Source organism: Cervus canadensis, chromosome 9 (assembly GCF_019320065.1).
Source record: "Cervus canadensis isolate Bull #8, Minnesota chromosome 9, ASM1932006v1, whole genome shotgun sequence".
NCBI lineage: Eukaryota > Metazoa > Chordata > Mammalia > Artiodactyla > Cervidae > Cervus > Cervus canadensis.
The window spans coordinates 73,805,798-73,820,451 of NC_057394.1; the positions used below are offsets into that span (position 1 = coordinate 73,805,798).

At 38.3% G+C, this 14,654-nt stretch overlaps 1 protein-coding gene across 10 annotated transcripts in view; it reads right to left on the bottom strand.

Annotated features, from left to right (window-relative positions):
* The window catches only part of NBEA (neurobeachin), a 644,508-nt gene that overhangs the window by 119,542 nt on the left and 510,312 nt on the right, over positions 1 to 14,654 (bottom strand). For all 10 annotated transcript variants that reach the window (XM_043477413.1, XM_043477415.1, XM_043477416.1 and 7 more), the window contains 2 exons: positions 4,329 to 4,446; positions 3,912 to 4,014 (listed from right to left, as the gene is read on the bottom strand). In XM_043477413.1, coding sequence (XP_043333348.1) covers positions 3,912 to 4,014; positions 4,329 to 4,446 — 221 coding nt within the window. The remainder of the gene's footprint in view (positions 1 to 3,911; positions 4,015 to 4,328; positions 4,447 to 14,654) is intronic.

The following is a 14,654-nucleotide window of genomic DNA, read 5'->3' on the forward strand; positions in this document are numbered from 1 at the left end:
AAAACGGACAAATTCTTTGTCAGTATTTTTCTATCATTATGCATGGAGTAAGGGTATTGCTCTTTTGATCAATGTGGACCACTTTGATAGAGGACACCAAATAGAAATTAAGAGAGTGGGTTATGATCTTGGACAAGACAAGTAACTTATCTAAACCAAAAACTTCCTATTGTAACTTGGGGTAAGAACTCCATTAATGAACCTCCTTGTCCATCTGGTGGTTAGGGCTGCATGCTGCTGCTTCAAGGGGCAACCATTTGGTCCCTGGTGGAGGGACTTAAGATCCCTCATGCCACATGGAACGGCAAAAAAAAAAAAAAAAAAAAGAGAGAGAAAGAAAAAGATTTAAAAAAGAAATCCATTAAGAATCCACATGGTTTTAAGAATTAAGGGCTGAGTGCCCCTCTGCCACGTGAGGACACATGGACAGGATGACCATCTATGAACCTGGAGTTGGGCCCTCAGCAGACACCAAATCTGCTAGTGATCCTGCACTTTCTATCCTCCAGAATTGCCAGAAATAAATGTCTGCTGTTTATAAGCAAAAAACTAAAGCTTATAAACTTGAACACAAAATATAGTCCCTGGGACTTGGAAAGTGCTCAGCAAATGAGACATGCATGTAAACTAGAGGGGTGTTCATTAGGCTCTGCTCAGTTCAGTTCAGTCATATCCAACTCTTTGTGACCCCATGGAATGCAGCATGCCAGGCCTCCCCGTCCATCACCAACTCCTGGAGCTTGCTCAAACTCATATCCCTTAAGTCGGTGATGCCATCCAACCATCCCATCCTCTGTCGTCCCTTTCTCCTCCTGACTTCAATCTTTCCCAGAATCATGGTCTTTTCTGCTAGCTTTATGGAAATATTCCTTTTGTTCTAAATCTTTGCAATGTGATCTCTTTGGTGGGCTTGCCCAAGAAGTGGCCTAAGTGATACGTGAAGTCGATTTTCTGGCAGTATACCTGCCTTTGAGTTTGATCATTTTTGTCTGTTTGCTTCTAAAGCAGTCTCCTTTGGGCTTAGTTTAGGGTATATTCCCTAGAGTTTGATAAACTCTTCCTTAAACTGACAAAACCTGATGTCAAAAAAACAAAGTAAAGAATGGATCCCTTGGTGATTTTACCAAGATACTCTCAGCTGGAAGGCTTCTATTTGTAGGAGTCAGACATCATCCCTTCTGTTTGACAATTCTCTAAATATAATAGGATCTTACATATCACACACTCTTTGTAGGTGTCTGTGTGTATATTTATTTATCTACTCACCTAGCTACCTACCTGCTTACCTACCTACCATCTGTATCTATGTGTGCATGCCCACATGCATGTGTATAGTGTATATGTGTGTTCACAGTCCACAAAGTGTATTCATTTTATGGTCTCAGGACATTTGTTGAAGTATCTTTCACAAAATACTGTGCCCATTTTATAGTAGATGAGAACTTCAGTCTTCTTGCTTAATGTTATCTGAGTTCCTACAATCAGATCAGACCCAATCATTGTTACCCAGCCAGTAAGTGGCAGGTCTGAGCCTAGATTCAATGTTCCTCCAACCTCCATCTGCTACCTCCAAGGCTAAATATCACAGGAAATAAACAAAACTGAACTTATGAGTATTTTATTGGGAAACAAATAATGAGTTGAGTCTTTGGGGGGAACACAAAGGGGGCAACAAAAAACTATCTTAAGATAGAATTTCCAAAGTTACTAAACATATGTTTTGTTTCCAGTTTTTCCATCAAAAAGAATAGCATTCCAAAAATCTGAGTCTAAATGTGGCTGAAAGGAAAATTATACTCATAAGAAATAAGGAATATAGTAAAAGAGTTTCTGGTTGTTTTAAATGATTTCAGGTCCTGACAAGTAGAAGAATACCGAAAGAAATCAGAAAACTCTATTGGTAATCTTTGAAGAATCATGGTCATTGAGAAATATGCCAGGAGGCAGATGGTTATTCTTTAAAAGGAAAAAGTTAGGCCTGTTTGTGAGTTCTTAAATTCAATTCCTGGAAAAATTCTTGACTTGATGATTAAACAATTTGTAGGTACTTGCGAAAGGAAGAAGTGATTACTAAGAGTCAGCTTAGATTAAGAATAAGCCTTGCAAAATTAACTTCATCTTTTTTGCTAGATTAAATGCATTTTTCTTTTGACCTGTATTTTATGTAAGTACTTCGTTGTCTACTAATGTCTTAAGTGAATTTTGTTGTTCAAAATAGCAAATACCCTGAGCATGTGCAAACATGTCTGTGAATTGGTTTTACACTATAAGCTTAATATGAGAATAGAGACTTTGTAATGTAGGGTAACTCTAGTTGAGGAGCACTTAAAAGCACCTTTGCAATTAGGCAGTGTGCTAGGTATTGTAGATTAAAAGATAAATGAGACACAGTTCCTGTCTTTTAAATGTCTGTAGCCTATTTAAGGGGAAGATGGACAAAGATTGGTTTTCCTTTCCATGCATGCAGTGCTCTGGAACAACTCCCAGGCACTTAACGATCTACACGGGAGACACTGTTGCTTGTCTGCCCGAAGCCGATTATTCTCTTTCTTCCTTAACAACAGAAAGTGTATTTTTTTCAGGTAGGAAGTGGCAGGGAGTTCAGAGGTATATTTTTCCTTGACTTGTAAGGGATGATTTGGCTTCACTTTCAGTGTTCAGTGATTATTTTAGGGGCAGGAAGGTGACTCCATTCTGGCCAAAAGGACTTCTAAATGTACTCCATTCTAAAACACAGAATTTCAGGAAGTCCTTTGTGTCCTTCTCATCCTTGAATGAAGTTGTATGAAGATGTGGTATTCAGAGCAGTAGTGGTTATTTTGGGAATATGAGGCCAACTTAGAGTCCTGACATTACTGAACCTCTGAGCCAATACTGGCAACTCCTGTTTTATGTTTAAAATTTTTATTTATACATTTATTTATTTTTGGCTATACCGGGGCTCCTTTGTTGCTTTTCTCCTGTTGTGTGTGGGGACTACTCTCCAGACGTGGTGTGTGGGCTTCTCCCTGCGGCGGCTTCTCTCGTGGCAGAGCACAGGCTCTAGGCACGCAGACTTCAGTGGGTGCAGCACACAGGCTCAGCAGTTACGCTCACAGGCTTCAGAGCACGGGCTCAGCAGTCATCGTGCATGGGCTTAGTCGCTCCACGGCACGTGGGGTCTTCCTGGACCAGGGGCTGAATTTGTGTCTTCTACACTGGCAGGTGGATTCTTTACCACTGAGTCACCAGGGGAGCCCCTGGCAACTTCTTTTTAATTCCACCTCTTTCATAAAACAAAACCCCCACAACCAAAACCCTATTGGTTAAGCCACTTTTAGTCATTCAGTTATTCGCGGCCAAAACCAACTAATTGATATTAGTGACACACATAATTACTGACCATGTTTTCTACACAGAGTAGTATCTTTGACTAAGTAAGATTTCAAAATAATGCATTTAAAATACAAAGATGAAAGATTCAGGAAATGATTATAACCACACCATAATGAATGACTATTAATCTCAATAAACCCTACGAGTTTTATTACTGTAATGAAGAAGTCTTTTTACACAACACTTATAAAAAACTATATGTTATTACACAACAATTAATCACAAACATCATGAGGCTTTTGGTATGTCTTTCATAAGATCTTCAGCAAAAATGTCTTAACATGCTTATTATAAGATGCAATCAACTTTCTTACTTTGTCATTTAAATAAAATTATGTTAAATAAAATTATTCCCTATTCTGTCATTCTTAAAATAGCTGTTTTCATAACCTCTTTCCTTACAAATGATCTGCAGAGGAAGACAATTCCTTGGTATTCAAAATAATTACAATGGCATAACTCTATTCAGATTTTTGTTGTATTGAGATGGAAATATGTTAGCAAACCATAGGTAATGTGTAATATGATATAATTACCTGGCTTGTGGCAAACCATAGCTGGTCCCTACTCCAACCCGAGGCAAGCTATAGACGACTTTTTTTACTGTTGCTTGATCAGGGAAATTAAACATAACTGAAGCTGTGGCAAGAAGAAAAAACATGATTTAGAAATCCACAGGAGAGCTAACCATCAATTTCAGAAATCATTTTTCAAGTGCCTTTCATGATTTATTTGTAAAGGTAATGAATCTTCATGGAAATTAGATTTTCTTGTAAGTTTATCCTAGGATTAACATTTTCAAACAAATATATTCTTTTTTAATTTTTATTTTTGCATTAGCAGCAGCATATCAAAGAAAGAAATACAATGAAAAAAATCAAGTCAGTATCACATCATGTCAATCATTAACATTCAGCAGCACATTTTCTTTCAAAATATTTAAGTAGACTTACTTCGGTTTGCCATAAACACTTCCAAGGCAGTATTTTGTAGAAGATAACGTCTTGAAAATACAGCTCGTATCTCGCTGAACATCCATTTTCCATGAAGTCCTTCAGTGTATGCAAGGACCTAAAATAAGCAGTTTGAAGGGAATTGTCAGTCAGTGGAATGTGTGTCTCAGACTCAGTCTGACAATACCTTAGACAGTGCTGTATAAAAATCAGTAAATTAGGGGTTATCTTCCTGAATTCATGATGTATCACAATACTGTAAATCATTTGATTCTGTATATTTACAAAATTTCTACCTTTCTCAATTTTTGTACCTGGCTCATGTAGAAATGAAGGAACAAAGGAACAGAAAAGTTGTAAGTTCAAGGTGACCCTGTGACAAAACAGAAAATGTGTTATGCCTTGGTGGTCTTACATATGACTGGTTAGACCAGGTGGCTGGATATACATGGCTGGTGCTTTTCCGATGTCATTTTTCCTCCTTCTTCCTTGCTTAATGGAAGACCATTTAGTCCTCAAAGTGGTCAACACCAAGCAAGGGTTCATGATTGGTCTGAGCCTGAGGTCAATGAACATTTCTGGTAAAAGGTGAAATAGTAAAAATTTTTAGGACTTGCAGGCCCCCTGTCCTTCTCACAACTATTCAACTTTGCCACTGTGATATGAAAGCAGTCCCAGACAATGTGTAAGTAGATGGGCATGACTCTGTTCCAATAAAATTTTATTTGCAACAATGGCCTGAATTTGTTCCTGAGGCCAGAATTTGTCTGACCTTTGATCTAAGATAGTGATGATAAAGTCATTCTTTGCTTTCCCCAAATTCCCTTGCAACTATAAGTAAGGAAATGTGACCCAGAACTGGCTAATGAGAATGAAACCAGTCATTTGGGGATGTTCCAGAAAAGCTGATAAAAGGAGTCATATGTAGCTGGCACACTTCTGTCTCCTCCTTACTTGAATGGAGATGTAATGGCAGAAACTGTAGAAGCAATTGTGTAGCCATTAGAGGAAGGCCAAGGGAATCCCAGCAAAGGCTGACCCTAATACTAAGTTGCTTAGTATTGCTAATAGTATTGCTAATACTAATTCTCAGCAACTATCCATATGTGGACTTTTTGCTTCATGATACAGATAAATTCACATTTGATTATTCTGCTGCAGTCAAATCTGCAATAAACACATTTTTGGAGATAACAGAGAGAGAGAAGGACAAGAAAGTCTGGCATGCTGCAGTCCATGGGGTCACAAAGAGTCAGAATAACAACAAAATGAGTATAATCTCAGAAACAAGAGATCTTTCCATGAAAGCTATGATGGCACCTTTATACTAAAAGTGGTATGCCAGGAGGATGGGTGATTTTATGTATTTGCGACTGTGCTGCTAAGTATGGTTATCATCTTGATTTTACACACTTTCATCAGCCATTTTGGAGAAGGAAATGGCAACCCACTCCAGTATTCTTGCCTGGGGAATCCCATGGACAAAGGAGCCTGGTGGGCTACAGTCCATGGGGTCGCAGAGAGTCGGACACGACTGAGCGAGTAACACACACACACATATTATATATTAGACTTTATATATATGAGTGTGTGTATATGCATGCACACATTAATATTTGTATTTTTCTCTTTGAGAACCATGATTTAATGCATATTTGATCAAGTATTCTTTCCCATTAATCATAGTGTCAGTTTATTTTATTGAATACCTTTAGCAGGCAGGTGGCTCACACACATAGAAGTTGCTCTAAGTGCTTCATGTAAAACTGTCTTACCAACTGTGCCAGTTATTCAATGATTGGCTCTTGGCTCTGGAGTCACACTTAATTGCTTATCATGTGAAAATGAATCCATGCCCTTAATTTTTCCCTTGGTAGCTGGGAGCATGCTGAGGTCCATCAGGAAAGGACTCTGAAGAGACGATGCAGAGGCAAGGGGTCTTCCTTCCCCATTCTGTGTGCTCACCTGGCAGGTCTGCAGAGCGTGGGCTTCTCCAGGGCCCGGCTCCTGCAGTGTGTGATGGCCGACAGGACCTGGTGACTAGAAGTTTTCTCCAGTACTTCAGTGCCTCGGGCACTTTTATAGCAACGTGCTCTGATGAGAACCCTCCTATAAGGAGCTTCACCAATCCCTAGAGGGTGGTTTTCTGGAAAGTTCCAAAAGACAGAGCACCAAGCTCCCCCAGTAGGGCACCAGAGTGACTCTGTACCATGAAGGGTGCTATTAGCCATGCTGCTGCTGCTGCTAAGTCACATCAGTCGTGTCCGACTCTGTGCGACCCCACAAATGGCAGCCCACCCAGGCTCCTGTGTCCCTGGGATTCTCCAGGCAAGCACACTGGAGTGGGTTGTCATTTCCTTCTCCAATACATACATGCCCTCCCTACCTAAGTCAGGGGCCCCTGCTTGGGTTCAATATCAGCTCAAAATACAGTGGCTGCTCTTCATGTATTCTGTTCCTATGTTCTTCAGAGTTCTTTTTATTTCTTACTAACTTGTTTCTCCAAAATTCTACTAGAGTTTATATTGTAATTATTTATATGTTATAGTGTTTATAAATTATAACACTTTCCCTGTTCAAATTGCTATATGGCTTCTTTCTCTTGATTGGTTACAAATTGATATAGGAACTCAATCAGTTCTCCTCCAGGCTGGGACCACAACAGTCCTCAGGGACCCTCAGGGACCCTTGGGAGCAAGAAAAAGGAAACTGAGATAATCAGAGGAACTCAGTAAAGCCTGGAGGTGAAGAGTAAAAGGAGACAGAATAAAATTAAATTATTTTGCTAGCAAGTAATAAACAGCTTGGGCTTCCATGGAGGCTTAGCGGAAAAGAATGTGCCTACCAATGTAGCAGTTGTGGGTTCGGTCCCCGAGTTGGGAAGATCCCCTGGAGAAGGAAATGGCACCCATTCTAGTATTCTTCCCTGGAAAATTCCATGGACAGAGGAGACTGGCAGGCTACAGTCCACGGGGTCACAAAGAGTTGGATATGACTGAGCAACTAAATTAACATCAACAACCATGAACAGCTCAGGAGGCAAATTCCAAAAGATAGATCCAAAGTTCCAAGCTGTTTTGAACAAGGACAGCAGCATCTGAATGAGCGGTATATTCCCCATTCAGAGAAGCCAAGGAAAAGAAAATTCTCCTTAACAATCACTGACGTTATAGTAAGGGGCTGATAAAAGATAGTGCTCTGAGGCATTCATAATTTCCTGCCAGAAAACTCAAGAGAGCTAACAGTCCTTTTCTTTTTTTTTTAAGCATGCCACCTCCTACTTTCTCATTTCCTTCCAGATTGATTATGGAATGAAACTCTCCTAATTTAATTAAAGCTTCTCTTTTAAGTATCCTTTCCTGTGAACTGCCTTTCCTGGCATCCAGCTTAAGAGTTATCATGTACTAACCTCCAGTATCTCTTCTATGACATCATTTTGTTTCAGTTCTGTGCATGGAACTTATTTATTTATTTGTTTGCTTTTTGTCGGTCCCCTCCCTGTGATGTGAAAGTTCCATGACAACAAGGTCCTCAGTCATCTTATTTACTGCTCAATACACAGAGTCTAAAGCAATGCCTCGCACATATGTGCTCCATATACATTCGTTTATTGACTAAATCACCAAGACAAACAGAGATAATACATATGGGGGGGTGGTTACAAACAGATCTTACAAAGTATGTGCATCTTTGACTCCTTTGCTGAATTGTAAAGAGCTTTCCAGTTTCACCTTCAGACTTTGCATGTTTATTATCCTAATGCTGAAGCCCGCCAGAAGTCTCTCCTGACTTGAGACTTAATCAAGATCTAAACAAAGCAATCTAAATAGAATAACTGTTTTATATTTTCTAGTAGTTTAATTTGCACTCACAAGGAACTCTAGATTGGGTTATGTGCTGTGCTGTGCTCAGTCATTAAGTCATGTCTGATTCTTCGTGATCCTGTGGACTGTAGCCCACTGGGCTCCTTGGTCCATGGGATTTCCCAGGCAAGAATACCAGAAAGGATTGCCATTTCCTCCTCCAGAGGATCTTCCCAATCCAGGGATCGAATCTGCATCTCCTATACTGGCAGGCAGATTCTTTATCATGGAGTCACTAGGGTAGACTGGGTTATACCATATCTTGAAAGGTCTGTCTCCATAAAAAAGGACTCCTTCATTCTAGAGGGGCTATGGAAGGTCTTTTAGGCTAAGGCATTTTAGTTGATAGACTTAATGTCTCTCACTTAAGAAAATATATACTGAGGTGTGTCACTGAATATCATTTGACACCCCTGTTAAACATCGGTTTCATCTCTGTTAAGTAATTAGACATTTTTTCTTGGTAGTGAAATTACTGCAGATAGGATGGAAAATAAAATATTTAAATAAATGACGAGCTGTTGAGATAAACCACTAGCATTCAAATAACTTCACTGATCACCATGATCGCCTGGGACTATACCCCAGTCCCCTTTCCTCTCCTCTGCTCAGATGCCAAGAGAAAGCCCTGAAACAGAGCATGAGGGTAACTAGAGAGAGTTTACTGACACACTCAGGGGGCTCACGGAGGCCAAAGGAGAACGCTGTGACACTGGAGGCAGAGAGACTAGTCAGCATGCTACTTTGGGCATGTGATGAGTTTAACCAATTTGTATATGCTTCAAAAGGGCAAAAGAGTATCATTTATAGTTGATTAAGTACTGAGTTTATGGTATGTTTCTATAAAATTCTGGGCATCAAGCCTAGGTCTGAAATATGATTTGATGCTATAAAATTGCCTGTATTTTATTTATACTTCCACTAGTTACACAGTGTTCTGTAAGTTTTAGGCTGTTCTATAATAATGCTTTAAGTTACTTTTTCACTTAGTCCAAGATATTCTTCTAAACCATAGAAGTACTTTCATCAAGACTTGAGGTTTGTGGTTTTGTTTTCTTTCTTAAGTCAACCTTTCCATATCATCTGATTTGTGCTTCCCAGGCTGTCCAAATTATTTAATATACTATGAAACCAATCAACAAATGCTGAACTAGTCTACCCAGTTTCATTTTCTGAAAAGTTGAATAAAGAATTTTTATTACAGCATATGGACAGAGGAGCCTGGTGGGTTAGTCTGTGGGGTCGCAAAGAGTCGGACACGACTTAGCACCACACACACAGGTCATAAACGGGAAAATTAAAGCATCTTGATCACAAATTTTATGAAACTTTTGTGATTTTCTTAAGTGACCACTGACCTGCTTTGAACTAAGGGCTTAATATCCAAAAACAGTGAAGGGAGAGAGAGATCACACTGGTTTTATACCCTGAGGTCTGCCCCACTCACTTACGAACCGAAGCACATAGGACGCAATCTAAAACAAATGTAATAGAGACCCCTTGTAAACCACTTCACCCAAATGTGTGCTTAACACATATTATTTGATGACTGTGTTGAAGAAAAATAGGGTTGCTGTGCACTCATGTGTATCAGACATGCATATTTGTCAGAAACATGGGTATGGCTGTCAAATCGGTTTCATCTTTTTTTCCTTTAAAGGCAGTTAATATTGTGTAACCTAAAAGTACTTGTTTTGTGATAGCTTTGGCAATCTCAAATTGTCTGACTGCATCTATCAGAACAAATATTTGGATATGAAAAAACTAAATTTTGCTTCAAGCTGTATTTTCTGTTAAGAATTGATGAGAATGATGCAAAGGGCTGGCGAGACATGCCCTGTTCAGTGTTCATCAGGTCATCATATCCAACAGACACTTGCAGCTTGAACAGCTTAATTAAAGGGCTGTTAGTGCAATGGAAAACTGTAATTCCCATTACTTTTGTAATTCTGTACAAATTATCAATGATTCTGGATGTAACAAATATATTCAGGATGGAATAGTACAAGAGTAGTTTTAGGTTTGCATTCATACATGGTCTTTTCCCTTTTGCCAGATGAATAAAGAGGATGCTAAGGCCCAGAAGAAAACCAGAACCACAAAGTAGAAGCAGCTCAGGTTCTAAATTGACCACACGGAAGATCATTTCTGACTGGCAGTCAAGGTCATGGAACATGAGATGACGAAGTAGGAAGTAGCAAAAATGGCCAAATGTTTGGAACTGCCTTCTTCCAGTTCTCACTGCATGTCGTGGTGATACCATTTCTTCACCAAAGGCATAGAGAGAATAAGATGTAACTAATTAGAAGTGTATGGAAAAGAGAAAATAGCAACACAATGGACTATCCTCTTCTAATTGGGCAGTGAATGGCTTTCAAGAGGTCAGTTACAGACGTATGCACAAGTTAAAAGTGAGTTTTCAGATCCTTACCTTCTTAAAATCTATCTGCCTGAGGATGAATATGTGAGAGAAATACATGTTGTCTTTCCCATCTTTCTTTTCTCACTGCCATTCTCCAATTACAAAATGGGAGGGGGGCTCTCTATGATGTATCATCTGGGATACAAAATCTGTTGAGGGGGTAGGAGCCTCAAAAAAGGGACAATTCAAAATACTGAAGGAAGTGTTGGAAAGTGTATGTCCTCAATGACTAGATTTGAAAAAATCTTTTTCAAGTTAAATGGTTTCCTAATTCTTTACTTTCAAAGAGCTGAAGTTGGATTTAATTGGGTTGATAGTTGGAAGATAATTAAAGATAATTTTTGATGATAGATCCACTAGGTGATTTTTAGCATACAACTTAAAAGTGGCACAAAAAGCTATATAAATGTTGCTGGAATAAAATGTCAATATCCTTCTATTTACTTACTTTAAAATTGTGAACAGGATTTTTCAACAGAATTACAAAAAAGAAAGTTAAAAACTATAAGAGGTATCATTCACACTGGTCAGAATGCCTACCATCAAAAAGTCTATAAATAATAAATGGTGGGGAGGGTGCAGAGAAAAAGGAATCTTCCTACACTGTTGGTGGTAATATAAATTAGTATAGCCTTTATGGAAAGCAGTATGGTGGTAATAAAAGCTACAAACAGTTACCATGTGATCTAGCAATTCTACTCCTGGGCATATAGCTGGAGAAAACTATAACTCAAAAAGATACACGCATCCAGTGTCTCTACAGCGCCATTTATAATAGCCAAGACATGGAAGCAACCTAAATGTCCATCAACAGATGACTGGATAAAGAAGATGTGGCTTAAATACACAATGAAATATTCAGTTCAACTCAGTTCAGTTCAGTCGCTCAGTTGTGTCTGACTCTTTGTGACCCCATGAATCACAGCATGCCAGGCCTCTCTGTCTATCACCAACTCCTGGAACTTGCTCAAACTCATGTCCATCAAGTCGGTGATGCCATTTAGCCATCTCATCCTCTGTCGTCCCCTTCTCCTCCTGCCCCCAATCCCTCCCAGCATCATGGTCTTTTCCAATGAGTCAACTCTTTGCATTAGGTGGCCAAAGTATTGGAGTTTCAGCTTCAGCATCAGTCCTTCTAATGAAATATTACTCAGCCACAAAAAAGAATAAAATCATGCCATTTATAGCAACAAGAAATTATCATACTAAGTGAAGTAAACCAGAGAAAACAAGTATCAGATGATATAGTCTGTATGTGGAATTGAATAAAAGAATGATAAAAATGAACTCATTTTCAAACAGAAATAGACTCAGACATAGAAAACAAACATGATTACCAAAGGGGAAAGGGCGGGAAGGGATAAATTAGGAGTTTAGGATGAACACTTGTACACTGCTATATATAAAATAGATAACCAACAAGGACCTACTGTATAGCACAGGGAACTATACTCAATATAGTTGTAATAACCTATAATGGAAAAGAGTCTGAAAAACAATATACATCTGAATCACTTTGCTGTATATCTGAAACTACCACAATATTATAAATTGACTATATTTCAATTTTTAAAGTTAGGAGTAGCTTTAATATTGATCCCTGTATTGTTCTAGCAATAAATAATATTCCTATGTAGATATACTAACCATCTCATTGAGATGAATTTCCAGTAGCATTTTAACTTTTTATGTTTTATAATTATTTTTCAAAGCTCACAATATATTTATGCTCTATGGTTATAAGCTGATAATATTTCTAAAAACAATTTGTTTCAGAATAAAAGTGTTAAACACTTAAAATTTTATGGTCTTAGGAATTTAAAACATTAAAATTTTAATTCATTGGTGAATATGCTTTCTGTAGATTAGTAGAATATAATGATCAATATATGACTTTCAAGCACAAAATAGTTTTAGAATAGCTAAGTATGGAGGAGGGATCAAATGGAAATATTTGTTAAGTAAGAAAGAGGAGTTACATAAAATGCCCACTTGAAAAAAGATTATTTGTACATTTTAAAATGGATGTTGATGATAACCAAATCATTATTTCTTTGGATATATTTGATTCTATTGGGCATATCTGAAAAGTGATTAAGAATTTTTTTAATAAAATATCAATATGTAGAACATGCTGGATACCACATCTTTAAAAAAGGTTAAACTTATGAAAAGTATGAAATGTTAACATGTGTAATATGTAAATTGTTTTATACATGTGTAACGTGGTATAAAAGTCTTTTACAGGGTGGGTTAAAAAAATGTTAGAGGACAATTACAATGGACCCACACTATACAATAATGAAAACCTCAAATATCTCATGGAAAAGTCTCACTTCACCCTTTTATCCAATTAATAATGAATAAAGTCATCAAAATAAAACTGTCAGGGGTAGGCACTGTAATCAGTAAAATCTAATAGGACCAAAAAATGATCACTGAGTCAAATCTTTTCATTAAAATTTAGATGGAAAATAATTAGTCCGAATGAAAATAAATAATTCATGTAATATAAAGTTGAAAATGGAAAAAGCTGAAAATGGTTTAACTGTGAAGTAAATGAAAATGATCAAGAAATTAGGCTAGCAAAAAGACAGTTTCCAGGAAACACATTTTCAATGAAAATTTTATTATACTATATTGTTATACTTCTGAAGTTAAATATTCATAAGCACAGTCATTATCCCTATATGGGTTAAAATTACAGGATCAAAATATCATATACCTGAGAAAAATTTAGGCAGCTCATCTATACTGAGTTTTTTCTTTAGTTTTATTTGGCTATGCAGTGCAACATGCGGGATCCTACTTCCCCAACCAGGGATGGAACCCATGCCCCTCACAGTGGAAGTGTAGTCCCAACCACTGGATCACTGGAAGGCAGGGAAATCTCTAGAGGGCTTTTTATTTAGCATTTTGCTCTAATTCATCACTTTATGTACCTGCATCTCCTACATTTAAAGCCTTCCTAGGGTCCACTCTCTTACAAGCTGTGAGACCTCAGGCAAGTTAGTTCATTTTTAATTCTTCAGCTTCCATATCATAAGATGGAGGAAATGACAGTACCTAAACTCATAGGGTAGCTGAATGAATTCTGAATTAGTTCTTTTTAAAAAACGCTTAGTACAGTTCCCAGCACACAGGAAGTGCTTAACAAATGTTCGCCTTCTACTCTAATGCATGTGCATTATGTGTATGTGTACAGACACACACACACACATGCACTGAGCACATCTCTGGTTTAACCTTCAATAATGACACTGCAAGTGAGAGAGTAGAAAACTTGGACCATAGTATATGACCTTTAAAACTAACAGCCGTAACTATTGTTTCCTTAGTGGCAGTTTGCATTCTAGAAGTTTTCCAAAATCACAACTATTTGGGACCTGAGCTACCACATCGTTAGCAGTGATAACTCTAGGAAGTGAAAGTGAAAGTCGCTCAGTAGTGCCTGACTCTTTGTGATCCCATGGACTGTCCATGGAATTCTCCAGGCCAGAATACTGAAGTGAGTAGCCTTTCCCTTCTCCAGGGGATCTTCCCAACCCAGGGATCGAACCCAGGGCCTCCACATTGCAGGGGGATTCTTTATCAGTTCCAGGGAAACCCAAGAACACTGGAGTGGGTAGCCTATCCCTTCTCCAGGGGATCTTCCCCTGACCCAGGAATTGAAGCCGGGTCTCCCACATTGCAGGCGTATTCTTTACCAACAGAGCTATAGTGTCTTCTCTAATTAAGCCAGCTCTTGCTCTTTTCATGATTTATCAATTGATTTTTTAGTGACTCTTATTTAACAAATATTTATTGATTGACCATCACCAGCCGATAGCGAATGAGAGGCAGAGTCCCTGTTCAAAGAGGTCATAGACTCATGGGGACTCTCCAACAATGGGGAAGGTGTGAGCGGAAGCAGGGAAGGAAGAGGGTCTCAAGGAGAAGGAACAGGTAAATACAGTGCCTTGGGGAATGGGTTCAGGCAGTCTGAAATACATATGTCAAGAGGAGAGAGGTGAAAAATAATGTAAAAATGATGAAAGGTGT